Genomic DNA, 24285 nt, shown 5'->3' with positions numbered 1-24285 from the left:
GCATGAGCTTATAATCACTATGCTGACTGGCTGACCAATATGCCTACAACCATATGGATGCATGGAGGCTCACACCTGACCTTGACCCTACTTCTTCAGTTCCTACGCTAAAAACCTGGAAGTCTTCTCTTTCCCTTCATCTTTTACAGTGGAGCAGTCGAGGATTCCCATCATTTCCTTTCTAGTAATTCCTGTTCTGTCCTTTCCTTCCACTTGTGCTGACATTTCCCCTGTGTAGGTCTTCATCGACTCCTATCAAGAATCATTCCATAAGCCTCTTAGATTGCTTCCCTGACTTCAGTGTCATCCTGTTCGGATACACCCTGGTTACTTCTGCCATATCGATCACTCTCTCCCTTCCTAAGAAACTAGGATGGCTTCCCAATGCCTTTGTGGGTGAGCCCAAAGTCCTCATAATAGCACGCATGGTCCTTCCGTAATTCTGGCCCACATTTCTACCATCACTTTTTTTCTTTTTGGATTGACTTATAACATACCTACAGTAAAGCACCCACCTCTGAGTGGACAACTCAATGACTTTTTTTTTTTTTGCATATACATACACCCATGTAACCATCAACCCAGTCAAGGTATAGAGCATTTCCAATACCCCAGAACTCATCATTTCTACCAGGTTTATAGCACTAGGCCAAACATCGCTTCTTCTTTGCCTCCCTCCCTCTAACCCCATTTCTTCTTACTTTCACGATCCAAGTTCAAACTGGAATCATCAGGATGAAACTCTGACATTTGTAAAGTCAACTCTGCCTTGGCCTCACTGAAGCTCCATGCTTTACCTTTGTCTCTTTGATTTTGACAGCGATCATTTGCTTCCTCTGCTGGATGATCTCTACCAGCTCGTCACATTCTTCCATGAGTTTTGCCTCATGCATAGCAGTATTCACCTGCCAAGAAAGTCCAGAATATTACACAGTGATTGCTGCCTTTTTCCCTTGCTGGTTCTCAAAGGTTCGGATTGACGCTAAGCATGCAGAACTTCTTCCATACCTCCCTCATTAGATCCACTCCTAGAAGAAGGGTAGAGATGATGATATTAATGATGCAAGGGCATTGAAGCACCACAGACAGGAAGCTCTCCGGCCTCTGGTAGATCATGATGGTTAATGGAAGGCTGGGCAGAAGGACAGATGAGATGGGGGCATGTTATTCCCACTGTATAATTCCCTTTACTCCAGCACCCTTTCCTCCTGTTGTTCTTTTGAAAAGAGGGTAAGGAGAATTAAGTATGTCAGGAAAAGAGGATCCCTCTCCACAGGCACAACAATATTAAGGTAACATTACAACAATCTATTTCTACCATGCTAAAAACGAAATGTTTTCAATTTTCCTTGTTCCCGTCTCATCCTAAAACATACGAATGCATAGCCATGAGTTCAGAGTAAATATACACATGCGTAGATACATTTTCGTAGAGTTGTCACGATGTCTTAGCAGATACTTCTCACCTTCGGCCATCCAGAATCTGAATACCTTTCCCATTTGGGAATACTGGCTACATCAAAATATCTTTACCACAAAGTCAGATTTGGGGGGACAGGAGTTGAAAAAAGAGCCACCATTTTTCACTGTCTTTCCATATACCGATTTCTCCTTCTTCCCATCTCTACTACTCTGGACATTAGACAGGAGGAAGCCCCCAGAAGGGCTAAAATGAGAGCAGGGATCTTTGGGTGACCTAAGTATAAAGGCAAAGGAAGGGAGATGAACTTACAACTCTTAAGCACTCAGTGTTCCAAGCGCTTTCTAGATAAATTCTTTCATGTAATTACCATAAGCCCTTCATAATAGAGGAGCCATTTTTGTTCCCGTTTCACAGATGAAGAAACTGAAGCTCAGACAATTTGAGTGACTCACTCAAGATCACACAGCTATTGGTGGTAAGCCCAGCATTCACACCCAGTTCTGTCAAGTGAAACCCCAATGCCGGCTGTGTGGGTGGACGGGGTTCAGTTCCATTTTGCAGTCACACAGGGAAGTACAATCATTCCAAGAGTCTATTCCAGGAGTGCTGGAGCAGAGCTCTAGAAAGCCGAGGAATAGACAATGGGTTCCTTGAGAGCATCCGAACTCCTGGGGTGAGATAGGCTTCCTTAGCAAGGTAGGTCTGCATTTCCAATTGCTAGCCCCTTTCAGAGGATTCCTTTACATATTCTGAGCCAAGCAAAGTACTCGTCACTGGACCCTGCTGCCTGTTCGCTCATCCTCTGCCGGCCAATTTTCTGTTTCTTACTCAACTGAAATAAAATACGCGTGTGGTGTCACCGCCTGATTTTGTTTGATTTCCACTTGCTGGAGGGAATACCATAATGAGAGCTCCCATTTATTGTGAGTCAACAGTCCCACTCTGGCCATTCGAGTTTTCCCCCACTAAGGCTGTTCACACTTTTCCTAAATTGGATCTACATTTCTAAGGCAGACAACCTCACCCTCTCGAGAAACTCCCACTCCTGTGAGAAGAAATTCACCTACTGTTCCCTGAATGTGTGCTTAGAGTATCTGGAGACTTGGTTCCCGTAGTTTCCTTTTGAAGCTGTGGATGGTGTAGTACACAATGGTGTAGTGGTCTGTTTCTTGCCATTTCGCCCTTGGGCTGACCTTTACATATCCTCACTATATGCCAGGCAGGACCCTAATCAGTTTACACATACTAGCCCTCTCAACCATCAAAGCAATCCTACGAGGCAGGTACCATCAACCCCATTTTACAGATGGGAAAACTGAGCACAGAGGGACTAATGGATTCACTCAAGGTCACAGAACTAATAAGTGGCAGAGATGGGATTTTGACCCAGGGAGTCTGACACTGGTGTCTACACCTCTAACCATTGCACTAAACCGCCTCCACAGGCTAGTGTAACAAAGTTCCTCCAGTCTCCGACACCAGTTACTTCTTTTGCTCCATCCATCTTTATTCTGTCATCCCATTCTCTTTAGTCATTTCAGATCACTAGAATGCCCCACACTTCTGTGACCTGTGCCTTGGCTTGAGATTTCTTTCACTTGGAAAGCCATTTCCCTATTTGTTTATTGAACAAACGTCTACTTTTTCTTTCCAGGCCTTGCTCAAAACTCTTCACTTCTGTAACTTTTTCTCACCCACTCGGATGCAATTTGTCCCCTATTTATACCTTCATAGCACTTTCAATTTCATATTCAATTTCATATTTCAATTATACCATTTACTACCTTATGCCAGAGGAATTTACTAGTCTGTCTTCCCCACTCAAACATGAGTTCTGGAGGACAGGGCTTGTGTCTTCTTTGACTGTCTCTCCAACATGGTGACTGGCATATGGCAGATGTTCAGTAAATATCTGTTGCATGGAATTGAATAGAGGTAGGGAGTATCTCACTGCTTGCTAGACGTGTCCACTTGGTTACTCAAGTTACCCTAAACTCAGTATGTCTGAAAACAAACTCACTGGGCACCTGGGTGGCTCAGAGAGTTAAGCGCCTGCCTTTGGCTCAGGTCATGATCCCAGGGTCCTGGGATCGAATCCCACATTGGGCTCTGTGCTCTGTGGGGAGCCTCCTTCTCCCTCTGCCTGCTGCTCCCCCTGCTTGTGCTTGTTCTCTGTGTGTGTGTGTGTGTGTGTGTGTGTGTGTGTGTGTGAGAGAGAGAGAGAGAGAGAGAGACAAATAAAAATATTTTTAAAAACTTAAATCATCATCTCCCCTCTAAATCTGGTTTCCACCTCTGATTTCCTTTTTCTTTCTTTCTTTTCTTCTTTGTTTTGTTTTGGCTAATGCTACTATCATTATTGAAGTTACTCAGGTTCAGTTACTTCTGATTGCTACCTCTCTCTCATTCTCCACATAAATTCACAGCAGTCCCAAAGTCCTGCCCCTCCTTTTCTTTTCAAACTCACTAAAACTCTGGCAATACAACAAGGCTCCCAGCCAAGGAATCAGTAAGTTGAAGTCCTTATCCCTTTAGGACTGTGACTGTAAAAGCCTTATTAATTCATTCCCCTCCCTCCAGAATCTTTCCTTAGCCACTCACCCTTAGAACCCATCCTATACATACCCTGAAATCAGGAAAAATCATCCCCGTTTTCATCATCAAACATGTATTAAGCATCTTTTGTGTGTAATGCATTATGATCAGGCCCTGCTCTCCATAAATCTGCAATCTGAATGGGGAAAAGCCACATGCATACAAAACAAACTAGTCAAGGCAGCATACCAATGAGTGATGTAGAACATAATCTCCAGAAATCGAAGGGAGAGATCGCTCTTGGTGGGGAAGTGAAGAAAAGATGCCTGAATGAAGTGGGCCTTGAGCCATAAAGATGGGCAGGACTTTGATTTTAAAGGTAAAAGGGAGGGAAATTTTGAACCAAGCCAATGAAATTGAGCTTTATTCATTAGGCAATATGGCATCTTTGGAAATATTTTTTGGAGTAGGATGGTGAGAGAATGAACTTTTAAAATAAATATATATTTTTATTTGAGTATAGCTGACACACAATGTTGCATTAGTTTGAGGTGTACAATGCAGTGGTTCAACAATTTTATGCTGTGCTCACAAGTGTAGCTACCATCTGTCACCACTCAATGCTGTTACAATGCCACTGACTATATTCCCTATCCTGTACCCCTCATTCCCTGTGACTTATCCATTCCACAACTGGAAGTCTGTACCTCCCATTCCCTTCCACCCATGTACTCATTCTCCCACACCCTCCCCCCACTTCTGGCAACCATCAAGTTAACTTCATTTTTTTAAAGAGTTGAACTGGGATTGATATGATTGGGCGTAATTGTAAGCTGGGGGAGGGGTGGCTATGATTTAGGAAATTCTCGTGATGTCAACAGGACCTAGCCGAAGAGAGTAACAGGAATCCAATGGAAAGGTCAAATATGAGATACACTCCCTGGCTGGAAAATCTTCAATTCACAGCAAGGTCCTTGAAGAAAGTTTTTATGTCACTTTGTTTCTCCTGCTGTAACAGGCACAATGCCTTACACACAACAAATATTTACTGACTGATTTAGTAAAATGAAAAAGCACAAAAAGAATGACAAACATTAGAAAATGGACTATAGTAAAGGCATTTTGTGGAGAAAATGTGGACGGAAGCGAGGGAGCTAGGGAGGGGTTTGGACAGTGAAATCAAACAGCGAGGCACAAGTAGTAGAGCAGAAATTTGGCTGAAGAGGCAAAATCCCAAACTAAAGGTAAAGCAGTGACATTAAAATGTTTCCATGTCAAGAAGCAGCCCAAAAGAGCAGGTTCCTTGAGTAGTTTCTGAAAAGGAAATACTCCAGGGTAAAACTGTCTTCATGATGTGAATAAAACATCTCAAATTGCTTGGAAGGTACTTGAAAGCCCTGGTATTTCCCTTTTCTGCAGTTTTCCTTGAAAATGCACTGGCATATTTCACTTGCTTATTAACCCTTAGTTGAAAACAACTGGGCTTATCTTGATAAGCATTTTTGGTTGGTTGGTTGGTTGGTTGGTTGGCAAAAGATTCCAGATCTTTTTTCGGTCTTTGCTCTTTGGTTTGGGCTGGTGGGTTTGACAAGAAGGCTTTTTATCTGTGGAAAAATCTACCCTCTCCAAAAATTACCAGTAGAGTAATCTTGGCAGCCTACTTGTATAAATCTCTCTGTCCCCTAAACAGGGCAATTTTTGCATGGGCGGGAAGCAGTTTCTGATGTCAAAGACTGAGTCTCAGCACAAGGTTTCCAAGACCTATGCACTAGGGAGCCTCTCTTGTCAGGTCTCCAGGTCCTCTGCTCTGCTCTGTGCTCTTTTCTTTCTTCCCAAAGGCAGCAAGAATTTGCCTTGCACGTTTTTCTCCAACCGCCCACCCTACCATATCCCAAAGTTCCTTCCGACCTCCCAGTTCAAAAATTACACCTACAGTCAGACCTATTCTTCCCCTAATTTCCTCCCTTCCCTGACACTGACACACATATCCCATTAGAAGGATTTTACTGATGGTTTTTAACAAGGAAATAAATACGTGGGAGTTCACAAAAGTCACAAGTTGCAAAGGCTTAAGAGGCCACAAAAAAAGTAGTATTTAGGTAATTGTTTCTGTTCTCTATTGAAATGTAAATGGACCAGACCTTTTTACCCTCAGCTGCCTTCCCAGAGCTTATTTGATAGTTTCTTGGGGGATCTCCCACATGCCCATTCTATAGGTCTTTTATTCTTGGGTTCAAAGTGCATCAGTCTTCCCTCCAACTCAACTGCATGAGAAACTTCCTCACTCATACCCCCCTCTTGGCTCAGTCCCATCCATCAGCCCTTCGGAGGAGCACTGCCCAGGAGTTCAGAAGGAACTGAGATCTCCTGGTCAGGTGGGGCAATATGAATGAAGTTGTGGATGAGCTCTACAGCCAGAGTCAGGTGACATTCACTTATGTGGTAATGGACAGAACACTTCAGAGGCATCTCCATCTCGGTGTCCTCCACTGTATGGCCAATGCCAGCCTGGCTCATTCCCAGAGATCTTCTGTCTGAAGATCTCCTCCCCTGCCACAGATTTTGAAATGCCAGCATTAAAGATCAGTTGGGGGAGTTGTTATCAGCAAGCATTGATCGAGGGCCTACCCTATGTACTACTAGGGTCTACGGGGGTTCACTGTGTGGGACAGAATGATGAAAAAGACTTAGCTTCTTCTTTTGAGGCACTTAGTCTAGTGGAGGAGATGAGTGTGAATGAACTCAGCTAATTACAATTCACGGTAGAGCAGAACAAGCAATGTAACAGAACACAAACAAAGCTCCATGAGGGCACAGAGAAGAGAAAACAAATTTTGCCTGTGGCATAGGGCAATCGGGGGATCAGGGAAGGTTTCAGGTAGTGGAGCTGGTCTTCAAAGATGAGCAAGACTTGGGCACACAGAAATGGGGTTTAAAGGGAGAGAATTCTAGGCAGAGAGAATGCTGTGAAGAGCAGGAAAGTAGAGGATGTTTGGATAAAGCACATCAGCCCAACAGGTGCAAGGGAGGGAAATAAGGCTAGAAACAGAGGTTGCAGATACATTACGGAGAGCTGAGCTGTCATTTTGAGACTTTGTGTGTACCTAGATAAAATGTCAGGATCTTAAAACTAGAGTAACACCTTAACCATTGTTAGTTAACACCCTCGTTGAGAACAAGGGGGAGAGGAAAAGCCAGCACAGTACTCAGAGAAATGGGAAAATCACTCTCTGTGCAAAGGAGATGAGAAGGGAAAGTGGGAGGTAAATTGGACATCTGATGGATTATCAACGAGTTGTTATGAACAGCTTTGTCACCTTACGAGGCTGCAAAGAATTCATTACTCTCTTAAAACGGTGCATTCAAGAAAATGCAATGTTCTCTCTGTTTCCATGAGTTCAGCTTTGATAGATTCCTTGATTATGGTTAACAAGACTGTGTTGTATACTTGAAAATTGCTAAGAGAGAGGTGCTAAATGTTCTCACTACACAGACCTAAAAGGTAACTACATGAGGTGGTGAACATGTTAACTAACCTTATCGTGGTAATCATTTTGTAATATACATGTAGATCAAAGCATCGCACTGTGCACCTTAACTTATGCCACGTTTTATGTCAACTAAATCTCAATAAGCCTGGGGCGGGGGGACTAAGAATCCACAATGTTTATGAAGCCAATGTAGCACCGACTACAGCAGCGTCTAAGCTAAGGTATTCATCCAGATCACACTAGGGGGATATCACACACACATACAGAAACAGAAACACACCCACACACAAGCTACCATCACCACCACCACAGCCTTTTGTAGGAGGAAGGTTCAAATGTATGAAAGGAAGAGGAAGATGAGACAATCTTCTTTTTTCATTTTCTAAAGCAAAACAATGTAACATTTCAAAGATGTTCCTGCCGGCTTTACATAATAGCTAAATGAAAGGGGGTGCTGTTTTTCAAATGGATTTTATCTGTTTCTTTAGATTTGAAAAGACGATTATCACTTAAAGGCCTAGCGGATATGCAAAATTATTTTTTTCTCTCTTTTTATTTAATTCAATTTATGCAAAATTATTAATAGGATTTTTAGTCCCCTGGACTGGAGTAACTACAGCTTAGGGGGCAAAAGAAATTACTGAGGCAGAATTAAGCAAGCTACTGCCTCAGTGCCTGAGTTAATTTTTTTTGGCAGAGTGGGTGAGGGGTACTAGCAGGTAGAGGTGGGTGGGGAATGGGACTGTGGCAGCTGGAAAAGCCCTGTGGATGGGGTGGTGGCAGCCGGGCCATCTCGAGAAGTGACAGACACAGACATCGACTGACAGACACACTTCCCGCAATGCAGTAGGAACTGTTCAAATTGCTTCATATATTTTAACTCATTTACATCTTATTAACCCTCTGAAGTTGGCGCTATTAATATCATTGCCATCCCACAGAGGAAACTGAGAGACACAGAGGTTATGTCACTTGCCCAAGATCATATAACCAGTACCTGGCAGAGTCAGGATTCGCACCCAGGCTGTCTGGCTCTTCTTCCATGATTTTAACCAGTGTGTGTGTGCGTGTCTGTGTGTGTGCGAGAGAGAGAGAGAGAGAGAGAGAAGCAGAAAGACAGACTATGCTCACACAAGTGCTTCTCTGACTCTCAGAATTGCCTCTCAAGATAATCACATCCCTCAGACAACTTCAGTAACCTCAGACTTGCAAATACTTTGTGTAATTACCTCCTGACTTTTGAAAATAAATATACAATATAAAAATGCATATATTGTAACATTTACAAAATATACATAATGCACATACATATATATGGACAACACACACACACACACACACACACACACACACACACACACACATATTCCACGTTTATTTTACCCTGAGTCTAACTAATAAAAGTACTGGCAACAGAAAGAGGACAATTTGCTCCATATATGTGACTTAGGAATGACCCTCTGCCATGTGGCAATTCTATGTAAGTTTAAAGGGAGAGAAAGCCAAGGACTTGAATAGGCATTTCGAGTCCGTTCACCTCAGGGCTCAGACTTCCAAGCCTTTGTCACATTAAGATTAGTTACTTTTATCCCCATATTCTCTTTCCGCACAAGGTAACTATTTCAAACATGCTAGAAAAAAGTGGGAGAGGTATAATCTAGGCTTGTAGCTGGTATTCTATGTGTATGGCTAAAAATCCCATATGAAATGAGGTAGAAACCTCCTTTCTTTCTCTTCAGAACCACAGAACTGTTAGATGTAGAAAAGACTAAAGAAGAGCACCTTGGTGGGGGGGCTCAGTGGGCTCTTGATTTCGGTTCAGGTCATGATCTCAAGGTCATGAGATTAAGCCCCATGTTGGGCTCTGTGCTGGGTGTGGAGCCTGATTACGATTCTCTATCTCCCTTCTCCCTCTGCCCCTCTACCCCATCTCCCTCTCAAAAAAAAAAAAAAAAAAAGAAAGAAAGAAAGAAAGGAAGAGACTAAAGAAATCATAGGTTCCTAGCCTCTCATTTTACAGATAGAAATTGAGTCCTAGAGAGAAGGGCTTACCTAACATCATACTACTGATCAATGACAAAGCAAGGCTGAAGCCGTATCTTTTGTGTTCCCTCCACTCTACTGCTCATTCTGTGAAACACAACACTTGCTTATAAACCCCTCTAAGGACACAAGACCCTAGGGCCGCCTGGGTGGCTCAGACGGTTGGGCGACTGCATTCAACTCAGGTCATGATCCTGCAGTCTCAACATCGAGGCCCGCACTGGGCTTCCTGCTCGGCAGAGAGTCTGCTTCTCCCTCTGGTCCTCCCCCATCTCGTGCTCCCCCTCTCTTTCTCTCTCACAAATAACTAAATAAAACCTTTAAGAAAAAAGACATAAGACTCCAGATTTCACCACAGAAATATGAACATTCATGTTTACACAAAAAAAATACATGAATGTTCACAACACCTTTACATGTATTAGCCAAGAACTGGAAAAAGCTGAAATGTTCTTCAGTGGGGGCGTGGATACACAAATTGTGCATCAGCAATAAAATTTAAAAAACTATTGATAAACACAACAATGTGAACGGATCTCGGGGCATTCTGATGAGTGACACAAGCAAATTATAATATGTCAATCATAATATGCTACATAATGTATGTCTTCATGTACATAACACTCCAGAAATTATAAAATTATCAGTGATGAAAAACAGATCAGTGGTTGCCAGGGGGACAGATGTGACTATAGAGAGGTAGCAAAAATGAGTTTCTTGAAGTTGTAATGTTCTAATTATGATGGTGATTACACACATCTATACCTGCAACAAAATTCATGGAATGATGGAACCTCCCCTGTCCCCCAAAAGTTAAGGGCATGTGACAACTGGTGGAATTTGAATGAGGTCTATAGTTCACTTAGCAGAATATTCTACTGGTGATAATTTCCTGGTTGTGGTAGTCGTGTCATTGTGTAAGATGTTAACACTGGGGATGAGTAGGTGAATCATATGTGGGAACTCTTTCTGTGTTATTTTAGCAACTTCTACGTCATATTAAACTTCTTTCAACATCTAAAAGAAAAAAAAGAAAGAAAATTCCAAAAGTCCCATAGTGTTTTGGGCAGGTCTGGTGAACCAACATTTATATAGTTCTCTGAAATTATAACTAATATGTATTTAGGCCTTTGCTCAAGTTGTATCTCATCTCACGCTCTATTCTGTACCTTAGTTTATTTTTCCCAGTTTCACTGAGAAATAATTGACAGACATCACTGTGAAAGTTTAAGGCATACAAGCATGACATTCTGGTTTACATATATTGTGAAATATATGTAATTGCCTCAACAGTTTCAGCCAACATCCATCTTCTCATTTAGGTAGAATAACAAGAAAAGAAAAAAGGGGAGGAAAAACCTTTCTCTTTGTGATGAAAACTCATAGGATTTACTCTATTTTCCTATGCATCATACAGCAACATCAGCTCTAGTCATCACGATGTACATTATATCCTTAGTATTATTTATCACGTAACTGTACGTTTGTATTTTTTCTCTTTTTTTCTCCTTAAACTTTTTTTTTTAATATTTTATTTATTTGACAGAGAGAAATCACAACTAGGCAGAGAGGCAGGAGGAAGTAGGCTCCCTGCAGAGCAGAGAGCCTGACGTGGGGCTCGATCCCAGGACCCGGGGATCATGACCTGAGCCGAAGGCAGAGGCCCCAGCCCACTGAGCCACCCAGGCACCCCTTAAACTTTTGTTTTAATGGGTCTCAAAATGCTGTGACAGATTTTTAGTCAAGTTGTTTCCATTAAAAAGTACTGATTTTAAAAACTAATAACTTAAAACTGCCACATACACACAAAAACAAATAGTCCACATATCATTCTCCTTTCCTTCTGAAGGTTTTAAGATGCATTGTTATCATTAGCTAGTCTTTTACTATTATACTTAAATGGACTAATTGACACAAACAGTTCAAGTTTGTACTTTTTGACCACCTTCCTCCAATTTCCCCTGCCCCCATCCCCCGGCTCTGGTAAGCACAATTTGGATCTCTTTTTCAATGAGTTTGGGGGTTTGGGGGGGATTCCATGTATAAGTGAGATTATATAGTGTTTCTTTTTCTCTGACTTACTTCACTTAGCATAATGCCTTCAAGGTCCATCTGTGTTATCAAGAATAATAGGATTTCCTCGTTTTTTTAATGGCTGAATGATATTCTATTGCATTATATACCACAACTTTTCTACCCATTCATCCATTGATGGGCTCTTAAGTTGTTTCCATGTCTTGGCTGTTGTCAATAGCGCTCTTAGGAACATGGGGGTGCAGATCTCTTTTTGAGCTAGGGTTTTCATTCCCTTTGGATATATTTCCAGAATATATCTGAATCATATGGTAGCTAATTCTACTTTTAATTTTTTGAGGATCCTCCTTACTGTTTTCCAAAGTGGCTGTACCGATTTATAATCCCACCAACAGCACACAGAGGGCTCCCTTATCTCCACATCCACACCAGCATTTGCTACCTCATCTTTTTGATGACGGTTATTCTAATAGTCATGAGGTGGTATCTCACTGTGGTTTTAATTTATATTCCCCTAGTGACTAGTGATGCAGAGCGTCTTTTCACGTAGTAGCTGGCCTTTTGTATATCTTCTCTGGGGAAATGTCTATTCAGGTCCTTTGCCCATTATCTAATTAGGTTATTTGGTTTTCTGCTAATGGAGTTGGATGAGTTCTTTATATATTTTGGATATTAACACCTTACCAGATACATGTTTTGCAATTTTTTTCCCATTCTGTAGGTTGTTTTTCACTTTGTTGATAGTTTATTTTGTTATGTAAAACATTTTAGTTTGATGCAGTCCCATTTATCTATCTATCTATTTATTTATTTATTTTGCTGTGCTTTAGATGTCATATCCAAAGAAGTCGCAAATATACATAACAAGGGGCTTCCTGGGTGGCTCAGTCATTAAGTGTCTGCCTTTGGCTTGGATCATGTTCTCAGGGTCCTAGGATCCAGCCCTGCATCTGGTTCCCTGCTCAGTGGGAAGCCCGCTTCTCCCTCTCCCTCTGCCTGCTGCTCCCCCTGCTTGTGCTCTCTTCACTATGTATCTCTCTGTCAAGTAAATAAATAAAATCTTTTTTAAAAAGTCACACATAAACATATCAAGGACTTTTATTCCTGTGTTTTCTTCCAGGAGTTTTATGCTTTTAGGTCTTATGTTTAAGTCTTTAATCTATTTGTAGGTATTTTTTTTTTTTTTAGAGAGGGAGGGGTGAGGGGCAGAAGAAGAGGGAGAGAGAGAATCTTAAGCAGGGTCCAAGTGCAGCATGAAGCTAGACATGGGACTTGATCTCACAACCCTGAGATCATGACCTGATCTGAAATCAAGAGTCCGACGCTTAACCGACTGAGCCCTCCCAGGTGCCCTTATTCAGAGTTAATTTTTATGAGTGATAGAAGATAGGATCCACTTCCATTCCTTTACACTTGAATATCCAATTATCTTAGCACCATTTATTGAAAACACTGTCTTTCCTCCGTTGAGTATTCTTGGCTCTCGCTAAGTATTAGCTGACTATATATGCTTGGGTTTGTATCTGGGCTCTCGAGTCTGTTCCAATGGTCTATTTGTCTGTTTTTATGCCGGTACCATACTGTTTTGATGACTATTAACTTATAATTTAACTTCAAATCAGGACATGTGATGCCTCCTATTTTGTTCTTTCTCAGAATTTCTTTGGCTATTTGGGGGTCTCTTGTAATTCCATATAAATTTTAGGAGCGTTTTTTTCTACTTTGGTAAAAAATGCCATTGGAATCTTTTTTTTTAAAAGATTTTATTTATTTATTTGACAGACAGAGACCACAAGTAGGCAGAGAAGCAGAGAGAGAGGGGGAAGCAGGCTCCCTGCTGAGCAGAGAGCCTGATGCGGGGCTCGATCCCAGGACCCTGAGATCATGACCTGAGCTGAAGGCAGAGGCTTAACCCACTGAGCCACCTAGGCGCCCCAATGCCATTGGAATCTTGATAGGAATTGCATTGAATCTATATATGGCTTTTGGTATATTGACATTTTAACAATATTAATTCTTCCAATCCATGAAATGTGGGATACTTTTTAATTTATTTGTTTACTTATATTTCTTTCATCAATGTTTTATAGTTTTCAGAGTGGAGTTCATTTTCCTTAGTTAAATTTATTCATAAGTATTTTATTGTTTTTGGTGCTATTATAAATGGCATCAACTTATTTCTTTTTCAGAAAATTCACTGTTAATGTATAGAAATGCTCCTACAATTTATATGCAAATTTTGTATCCTGTAACTTTACTGAATCCATTAATTAGATACAACAGTTTTTTGGCTAAGACTTTAGAATTTTCTATATATGAACTCATGTCACCTGCAAATACAATTTTACTTCCTTTCCAATTATTATACCTTTCCTTTTTCTTGCCTGATTGCTCTAGCTAGGACTTCTAGTAATATGTTGCATAGGAGTGCTAAGAGTGGGCACCCTTGTCTTAGCCCTAATCTTAAAGGAAAAGCTTTCAAATATTCACCACTGGATGTGATGTTAGCTGTGGTCTGGTCATATATAGCCTTTCTTATGTTGAGATATGTTCCTTCTATATATATAATTGACTGATCTGAAAATGTTGAACTATCCTTACATCCTGGGATGAATCCCAATTGATCATGGTGTATGATCCTTTTAATATGCTGCTGAATTTGGTGTGCTAGTACTTTATTGAGAATTTTTGCATCTATATTCATCAAGGATATTGGCCTGTAGTTTTCCTTTCTGGTTTTGGTAGCTGGATGATGCTTGCCTTGTAAAATAATTTTGGAAGTATTCCCTCCTCTTGAAATTTTTAGAAGAATTTGGGAATAAGCACTAATTCTTCTTTAAATATTTAGTAAAATTCACCAGTGAAGCCATCTGGTCCTGAGTTTTTCTTTGTTAGGAGATTTTAAATTATTGATTCAATCTCCTTACTAGTAATTGGTCTGTTCAGATTTCGTTCTGATTCAGTCTTGGTAAATTGTATGTCTCTAAAATTTTCTTTATCTCTTCCACGTTGTCCAGTTTGTTGGCATATAGTTGCTCACAGTAGGCTCCTGGGATCCTTCAAATTTCTGTAGTATCAGTTGTAATGTCTCCTTTTTCATTTATACTTTTGTTGATTTGGGCCCTTTCTCTTTTTTCCTTGTTTAGTCTAGCTAAAGGTTTGTTAGTTTTGTTTATCCTTTCAAAGAACAAATGCTTAGTTTGGCTAATCTTTTCTATTGTTTTTCTGTTCTCTATTTCATTGATTTCTGCACCAATATTTATTATTTAGTTTCTTCTGCTAACTCTGGGCTCAATTTGTCCCTTTTTTTCTAGTCATTTAAGGTGCAGAGTCAGGTTCTTTTTTTTTTTTTTAAGATTTTACTTATTTATTTATTTATTTGACAGAGATCACAAATAGGCAGAGAGGCAGGCAGAGAGAGGTGGGGTGAAGCAGGCTCCCTGCTGAGCAGAGAGCCTGATGCTGGGCTTGATCCCAGGACACTGAGATCATGACCTGAGCAGAGGCTTAACCCCCTGAGACACCCAGGCACCAAGAGTGAGGTTCTTTATTTGGGATCATTTTTGCTTCTTAAATGCAGACATTTAATGCTCTGAACTTCCCCCTTAGAACTGTTTTTATTTTATCCTACACATTTTGGTATGTTTTATTTCCATTTTGCTTGGCTCAAGCAACTTTTATTTTCCCTTTTAATTTCTTCTTTGATCCACTGGTTGTTCAGGACAGCATTGTTTAATTTCTATGTGCTCATGAATTTTCCAGTTTTCCTCTTCTTGTTGATTTTCATTTTCATGCCATCATGGTTAGAGAAGATACCTGGTATGATTTCAGTTTTCTTGAATTTTCTAAGACTAGTTTTGTGGCCCAACATGTGGTCTATCCAAAAAAAAAAAAAAATGTTCCCTGTGCACTTGAGAAGAATGCGTATTCTGCTGCTGTGGATAGAGTGTTCTGTATATGTCTATTAGGTCCATTTGGTCTATAATCTTGTTCAAATCTGCTGTTTCTTTATTGATTCTCTGTCTGAATGATCTATCCTTTGTTGAGAGAGGGGAATTAGAGTCCCCAACTATTATTGTATTACTGTTCATTTCTCCTTTTAGCTCTGTCAGTTTTTGCTGTACATGTTTATGTGCTCTGATGTTGGGCACATAAATATTTGTAAGTATTATATCTTCTTTATATAGTGATCATTATATAATGACCTTCTTTGTCTCTTTTTCCCATTTTTAGTTCAAAGTCTATATTGTCTGATATAATTACAGCTACACTTGATTTTTTGGGGAATGTGTTTTTCCATCCTTTCACTCTCACTCTATGTGTGTCTTTAAGGCTAAAGTGAGTCTTTCCTATAGGAAGATGTTTTTAATTTTTTTTTAATCCATTCAGCTAATTTTTGTCTTTTAACTGAAGAATTGAATCCATTTGTATTTCAAGTAATTATTTACAGGTAAGGGCTTACTACTGCCATTTTAAAAAATTATTTTCTGGTTGTTTCACAGATCACCTTTCCTTTGTTTCTTATCCTGCTGTCTTTCTGTGTGTTTTGATATCTTTTAGGTATCAGTATGATTTGACTTTGCTATAGTGTTCTTTTGTTTAATTACTACAGGATTTTCCCTTGTGGTTAACCTGAGGCTAACATAAAATATCTTAAATTTACAATACTTGTAAACTGATATAATCTTAACTTCAATAAAAGTTGTAAGCTTTATACTTTTAACTCTCCTCACGTCACATTTTAGGTTACTAATGTTACAATATACACTTTTTTAATATTGTGTAACTAATAACAGATTATTGTAGTTATGGTTATTTTTACTATGTTCTTTTTTTAAACTTTTAAATTAGAGTTGTAAGTATTATTATATACTACTATTATTATGTAAGTATTGCACATACCTAAGTTCTATGTAAGTAGTATTATACACCACAGTTAAACACTACTACTACCATATTGCAGAATCTAACATGATGCTATATCTACCATCACTAGTGAGATTTATAGTAACTTTTTATGTTTTTATTATGTTAATTAGCATAGCTTGACTTCCAGTCAAAGAACTCCCTTTAGCATTTTCTGTGAGGCAGCTCTGTGGTAATTAACTCCCTCACTTTTGTTTGTTTGAGAAAGTCTTTATCTTGTCTTTTTTTCTGAAGAACAACAGCTTTGTTGGGTTTGGGATTCTTGGTTGAGAGTTATTTTTTTCCATTATTTTGAATATGTCACTCCCTTCTCTCCTGGCCTAAAAAGTTTCTGTTGAGAAATCAACCAATCTTATGGAGGGCTCAGTCATATGTAGTGTTTCTCTTTTTTCTCACTGTTTTTACAATTCTTTATTTTGACTTTTGACAATTCAATCATGCGTCTTTGTGTAGTCCTATTTGGATTCAACCTATTTGGGATCCTTTGAGCCTCATAGATCTGTATGTCAATTTCTTCCCGGATTTTGGAAATTTTCAGCCATTATTGCTTTAAATATACTTTCTTTCCTTTCTCTTTCTTTTCTCCTCCTGGAATTCCCATAATGTGAATATTGTTTCTTTTCATATTATCCCATAATTCACCATAATGTGACAATTGTTTCTTTTCATTTTGTCCCATAATTCCCAATGGTTTTCCTCACTTTCTCATATTTTTTTTCTCTCTTCTGACTGCGAAATTTACAATGTCCTATCCTCTAGGTCACTGATTATTTCCTCTATATGGTCAAGCCGACTTTTGAAGCTCTCTATTGGATTCTTAGGTTTAATTATGACATTTTTCAACTTTAACATTTCTGTTTGGGGGTTTTTTGATGGTTGCTATTTCTTCATCAAAATTCTCATTTTGTTCATGCATTGTTTTTCTAATTTCATTTAGTTGTCTGTGTTTCCTTGTAGTTGTTCACTAAGCTTCCTTAATAGGATTATTCTGAATGCGTTGCCCGATAGTTCATAATCTCCACTTTTTAGGGTCAGTAATTACTGCTTTATTAGTTTCCTTTGGTAATGTCGTATTGACGTACTTTTTCATGATCCCTGATATGTTACATTTGTATCTGTGCATTTAAGTAATTGAGCTTCTCTTCCAAACTTTACAGATTTGCTTTGGCAGAGATAGTTCTTCACCAGTCAGCTCACCTCAGGTTTTCTGGGCATCTGCTCTTAATGTCCTTGGGCAGAAGGGATTACTATTATGGATTATTTTTGGATGAAGCAATAGCGTGAGCTCCAAGGATAGGAGGGGCGGGGGGTGCCACTGGCTGGGAATAGCTAGATAGAACTGCTGGTTTCGTTCCCTACCCAAGTGAGGCTAAAGAGTGGGTTCCACTGTCACCTGGATTATCTGGTCAGAATTACTAGATAGTTGGGACTGGGTACTATATTCACTAGTGGATGTGGATATGAATTAGCTTCCCTTCCCTGGCAAGGAAGCAGCCCAGGGCCCAGGGTCTGTACAGCTTATTGTTTGGGGGCCAGAATCAGGCATAAGTGTGCACTGGATTCCCTTGTCAGGTGAGGCCCTGATTTTGCTCTGCAGAAGGGGAAACTCACCAGCTGTGCTCTCTATTTAAGTGCCACTGTATAGAGAGCTGTTGAATGGACTATGCAGCTTCCCATGTCCTCTGGTTAGGTTCCCTGGCCAGACAATCTGAAGGTTTTATTCAGTGATGAACAGGGCTATGAGTTAGATCCCCTCACTGAGCACAGCAGGAGAAGCAGCTCTAAAGCCAGGAAAGCTCTTTGTTGTTTTAACTCAAGCCAACCCACACCCCGACTTCCCTGACTGAACAGGGCCACCGGCTTTATTCAGAAAATGACCGGTTCCACTCACTTGCCTTTCTGCTTGAGTGCTGCTGGACTGCACAGCTTTCAGGAGTTGCCTCCAGCACTTCTGGCTAGAAAGGGCCAGAAGATGCTCTTCATGGTGGGTGGGGCTATGTCTCAGCTCCCTTGCCTGGGAGAGAGTGGGAGAGGCTGTTCCAAGTCACTCTCAATTTCCCCATCTCTCCCATTGGTTGAGCCAGGAGCTACCCTCAGCCTTAGCTATGAATTAATACCCCTGCCCTTACATACAGAATGCTTTGTGTCCAGGACTAGCTTTGTCCTGGGGGTGATCAGTTCTGCCTGCTCGCCTCTCTGCTCAAGTGTCACTGGGCTGCGCTGCTTCCAGGCATTGTCACCAGCCCTTCTTGTCAGATGGGGCTGGAAAACACTCTCCACAGCGCATGGGACTGTGATTCAGCTCCTTGCTTGCACATGGACAAACTGGGCTTTAGGGCTGTCAAAACTCCTTGTTTGAGGATCCAAATCTAGATCTGCACCCGACAATGTACTTTGGTTATTAGAGTGTTTCTCCAACTTGATTCTGTAGATAAGCAGTGCTGCTCTTGGGATTACTATCTGGGCCAAGATCCATACGTGTTAGTTGTTGCAATCCACTCCATCTTCTCCATCATTGTCAGATCCCCAGTGGTTGAGGCCCAAAGATACTCCTGCAATCCCCATGGTGTGAAATCAGAGTAGGGGTTCTCACAAAGTGAACCACAATGTCAGGGGGAGATGGGCATCCCCACTGGGTTTTTTTTTTCCCCACTGGAGGAACTGGAGGCTCAGGGGAGACCTCTGCTTAGTGCTGCACTAGGGCTGAAGGATGCACAATGTGCTCAATGTTTAGCCACTTCTCGCCCTTCTAATGTAGTTTATCTGGATCTCTGTGGAGCAAAAGTGTGCTTCAGCTTCTCTGCCATATTCTAGGATTGTCTCAATGGGGTCCTGTTCATGAATTGATGTTAGTTGTTTGTGAGGGGAAGATTGAGAGGGGAAGCAAAGTCAGGAGCAACCTAGGTCACCATCTTTCTCCTAGTTTATCTTTCTCCACAAAATATATAACCCTTAATAAAAATATATTTGCTGGGTGCCTGGGTGGCTCAATTGGTTAAGCAACTGCCTTCAACTCAGGTCATGATCACAGAGTCCCAGGATTGAGCCCCACATCGGGCTCCCAGCTCCATGGGGAGTCTGCTTCTCCCTCCAACCTTCTCCCTTCTCATGCTCTCTCTCTCTCTCTCTCAAATAAATAAATAAAACCATATATATGTATATATGTATATATGTTTATATACATATATATGTATATACATACATATACACACACTATTGTGTGCCTCCCCCAGCCAAAATGTAAGCTTAAGGTTAAGGACTTCGTTTCATTCATTACTCTATCGCCAACACCTAGAATAGTGCCTGGCACCGTACAGGTACTCAACAAGTGTTTATTAACTGAATGAGTGAATGTGAGTGTGTAGGCCCTGAAATAAAGATATAATGAAAAATTGTAGAGCAAGTTACATTTCTTCATTGCATGAGACAAATTTCCCTTATATTTTCTTCTTACCCAATTACTCAAAATGGTCATTTTGTTCCATCATTTACATATTATTTGCTGCATCACAAAAGACTTAGAAAGACGTTGGGACAACAACCTAGGTCCTAGGAGACCACACATTCTAAAATAGTTCCTCACCTAATCTTAAAGAAAAACTGACCACTTTTGGGAAATTGCCAATGGTCTACCCATTTGTATAATGCATAAAAGGTGGTACTTATAACAGCTAGCCACCAGAGGGTACTGTTTATTCATTTATCTCTTCTCAATATCTACTGTGTTTCAAGCCATGTGCTGGGTATAAAAAAGTGGACAGGACACAGTTTCCACTCTCAGAGTTTACAATCTGGTAGTGAGACCAATTGGTACACAGAAGTGCTATGACAGAAGTGTGCATAGGACACTCCAGGTACACAAGGGAGAAACACCTGAACCCTATTAGGGAGCTAGGGAGAAAGGTATAGGACATGAGTGATTGCTTTCTAGAGAAGGTGATGCCTGAAGTGAATCTTAAAGGACAAGCAGCAGTTAGCCAGCAGGAAAGAGGAGTGTAAGTACTGTGAGGACAGGTGCCATGTCTACACTGTGTCCCCAGTGCTTGGCCCAAGGCAGAAATACACTTAAGTGTTTGTGGAATGAACACAGGATAAAGGGCAGGTGGTAAAAGGGCATGCCAGAGACACAGGCAAGGTCCAGATCATGATGGGTCTTCTTTATCTTAATGGTGATGAGGAACAACTGAAGGGTTTATGGTGGGTAGGGGGTGACATGCGGGCTTTGTATTTTAGAAAGCTCATGCTCACAGCAGTGTGGAAAATGGGTTAGAAGGGGCCAGAATGGGTCAGGGAGACTAGTTAGGACCTGAAGTTTCTGTAGTGAATATGGACGGTCATGGCCATTTCCTTCAAGAGGCCAACAAGGAAATAAGCTGTCATCAGGTCACTGCAATACAGCAGAGTAGGCTGTGTAAGGGGTATGTGCAGGTTGCTCTGCCCAAGTTCATGTAGCTACTGGGTGCCAGAGTCAGTAGTGGAACCCAGGCTTCCTCATTTCTAGTCCAGGGCTTTCCCCCAAGCCCTCCTTGTCACTGCCTTTCACCACTACAGAATTATGTAAGGGAAGGAGAACAGGGCCAAGCGATTGAAAGATTATGTCTTCTCTATCCCCAGACTAGACTGTGGGGAGCATTTAGCCCCTCTTTGTACTCAAGTCTGACATAAGCATCCCTCCCCAAGACCTCTGTTTCTGCGGGATGGCCTCAGCACCGATACTCCCTGTATACACAGAACTGAGAATCTCTAACCCAGAGGGCCAGGGACATGCACACTCTGACAGCTAAGGTCCGGGAGGGCATATTTGGAGAAAGAAATCATTCTTTCTGAGACAGGAGACTTTGGATGACAAAAGGAAAAAAAAAGAAAAACCTGGTTCCATGTTCAGAAAAAGCGGATGGTCACTAGAAGAAGCAAGGGCCCAAGTGGAAAAGTACAAGTAACTCAAACAAGGCCTATATTGCTTTCAAGCTGAAAGGGAAGAGTGGAGTGGAAGAGTGGGGGATAGCGGAAAAAGATGGAGAAAAACCAGGAACGAGCCCCAAGACAAGGAGGAGATCTCTGCACAATACTCAACTCCATGACTAGGTAAAAAAGATGTCTTGAGGACATATGTCCAGTGGTCCCAAGTACTTCATGAGTAAGGACAGAGACTAGAGCTAAGGGGTCCGTATGGTGAAAAGCCCAAGGGGCCCAGGGAATCCTGAGGAGAGCTCTTGGTTAGGTTATCTTGGGAGGGATGGGAAGAGAGAGAGAGAAAGACAAAAAGAGACAAAATGGAGGGGGTAGGGGTTCTCTGGGAAGGGCTCTGGGAGTTCAGGGATGGGGGGTTATCTTTACTGAACCAAACCCAAAATTAGAACTGGCGATCATTAGAAGAATGGGCTTTCAAGTCAGACAGCCTAACATTAGTCTCTTGGCTCTGCTGCTTTACCAGCCACCTGTTTGGTCTTGAGTGGGTGGGCCAAGTTTCCCCTTCTGTGACCGAGGACAGTACTAGCAATAGCCTCAAAGGGTTTTGCATATGTTTATTAAATGAAATCACAGATATCAAGCACCGAATACATTTTCTGATACGTGATAGCTAGTCGAATAGTCGTTTCTGTTTGGTTCAGTTTTGACAACTATGATCGCGATGATGACGACTGGGACTGCTCTTGCTATAACGACTATAGCTTCTGGGGTTTTCTGATAATGAACAGGTTAGCACTGTTTCACCATCTGGTTTTTTATCCTGTTTCTGTGTCTACTTTTGCTTTCTGGAACATACTGGGTCATGATTTGCTTGTCCCTGAGACTGCCATGTCCCTTTTCCTATTCTCCTCACACTTTAAGCACCTTGACCTCCTCCCCAAATGCGGTTACCTCCACATTGCTGGACAGGGTCTGCCCAGTCTCAGAAGATAATATGGTCTCTTCCTCCCAGGAACCAGACCATCATCTACTCCCTCCGTTCAGAGCAGGGGCTGATGCCAGGAAGGAGGTCAAATGTTGATTTCTGACAAAGCACCAATTCCATTTCACACCCTTGGCTGGGAAGACATTTGGCTGCCCCCTGCTTGTTATTCTCTGTTTTTCTGCTCTGGGTTCCCCCATAATTAACACAATGCCCCAGGCTCAGAGCCCAAAAGATATTAGGTCGAGTCGAGAAGAAATAGGTATGTAAGCAAGAAAGCTACCTAACACATTCCTTCGTGTATAAAAATATAATGCTGTAATTACATTCCATTTTAGTCTCCTCTGCGGTGCTCCCTGAAGGAGAGGAACCCATACGTCCTGCACTCTCAGCTCGAAGCACAGTACAGCTCGACACTTTGGGGGCTCATTAAAATGCTTGTTATTGCACTGATGACTAGGCACCTTCCCACATCCAATCCCCGCTCTCCAGAGCAGGGAACCACCAGTCAACCTGCCTGTGTACTGACGAGGAAGGATGAGAGACAGTTGTCAAAACTATGAACAGAGTATGGCGCTGTGAAAGTATATGGCCCTAAGCTCCACTGGCCCATCCAGGGATTCCAGCCTGATGGATGCTGTCTTATGGTGAGAAGTCCAGAGGCTTCTCTCTCTCTCTCTCTCTCTCTCTCTCTCTCTCTGTGTGTACGTGTTTCTGTGTATATAATGCCTATAATTCACAATCTCTCTTCACTGCCACTAGGACAAAGCAGACAGATCTGCGTGCCCATCATCACACTTGCTCAGACAAAAGGCTACACTCACCTATATATAAACGGTGAGGGTCTAGGGGGCACAGAGTGCAATTTACTCTGGGTCTCTACTTTCTCCCTAGGGCTCTGGGCTCAGTTCCTCACTTGGGGAAATCCAGCAGCTTCGAGAGAAAATACAAAGCAAAGGACAAGGAACCTCAACTTGCTGGGAAATTCCAAAGAGCTTAATCCGTTGTTACCGTTAATCAAAGAAATCAGTAACTACAAGTAGTGGAGTTGTTACAGCTGTGCAGGTTGTTGTGGTTTAGCCTAGAGAGCGCTTTCCAATAGGTCTGATCTCTGTATTTGATCTCTGTAACAACCTTATGAGATAGATAGGACAGGCATTACTGTCTGCATGTTATGAATGAGGAAACCATGTTATGAATGAGGACCCAGAGAGGTAAAAGTAAATTATCAAAGTCATAAAAGCTATCAAGTAATGGAGTTACAACCCAAACCAGTTTTTCTAATCCCAAGGCCAGGGCTCCTTCAGATTCCTTATTCCATTCTAACCATCAAAGTTAGCCTGCCCTTTGATCACTCTTTTTTGTAACTGTAACTGGTTTTGTGTGTGTGTGTGTGTGTGTGTGTGTGTGTTTTAAGGGGGGGAAAAAAACCACTTTCCTTTTTTTTTCTTTTTGAGGATTTTCATGTTCTAAGCTCCCATTTCTTCTCAGCACCTTTTTCTCCCAGAAGGCAGCAAAGTAGAGTGGAAAGCTCTGGATTTGAATTCAAGCAGACCTGAGGCTGAATTCCAGCTTTGACACTTACAAGCTGAGTGACCTCAAACAAGTCAATGACATCTCTGAGCCGCCCCCCCTTCTGATGAGTGAAACAGAAATAATTATTACCCATCTTGCAGGTTGTTGTAAGAATCAAATAGAAAATAGAGATAAAGGTCTTAGCACGAACCTGGACCATAGTTATTAGTTAAGTAATATGGATGCCCTTCCTCACTCCACCACCTCAACTTGATGCTCTAGTCTGTAAATACGCAGTTCTTTTTTGCCAGAAAGCGGAGGTTCAGGCTTTGATTTATGTGTGCATTTACTTCTCTGACTGTAAAATAGGTTGGCTGGCATTTCAACTCTTGATGATTTACTGTTTACAACAGAAATTTCCATAA

At 41.3% G+C, this 24285-nt stretch overlaps 1 protein-coding gene across 5 annotated transcripts in view; it reads right to left on the bottom strand.

Annotated features, from left to right (window-relative positions):
* The window catches only part of MID2 (midline 2), a 93773-nt gene that overhangs the window by 23278 nt on the left and 46210 nt on the right, over window positions 1-24285 (bottom strand). For all 5 annotated transcript variants that reach the window (XM_032329797.1, XM_032329799.1, XM_032329796.1 and 2 more), the window contains exon 4: window positions 798-905. In XM_032329797.1, the coding sequence (XP_032185688.1) occupies window positions 798-905 (108 nt within the window). The remainder of the gene's footprint in view (window positions 1-797; window positions 906-24285) is intronic.

The sequence above is a fragment of the Mustela erminea genome, chromosome X, assembly GCF_009829155.1.
Source record: "Mustela erminea isolate mMusErm1 chromosome X, mMusErm1.Pri, whole genome shotgun sequence".
Taxonomy (NCBI): domain Eukaryota; kingdom Metazoa; phylum Chordata; class Mammalia; order Carnivora; family Mustelidae; genus Mustela; species Mustela erminea.
The sequence above is the reverse complement of the archived record's forward strand: the minus strand, read 5'-3'. Positions and strand labels throughout refer to the sequence as shown.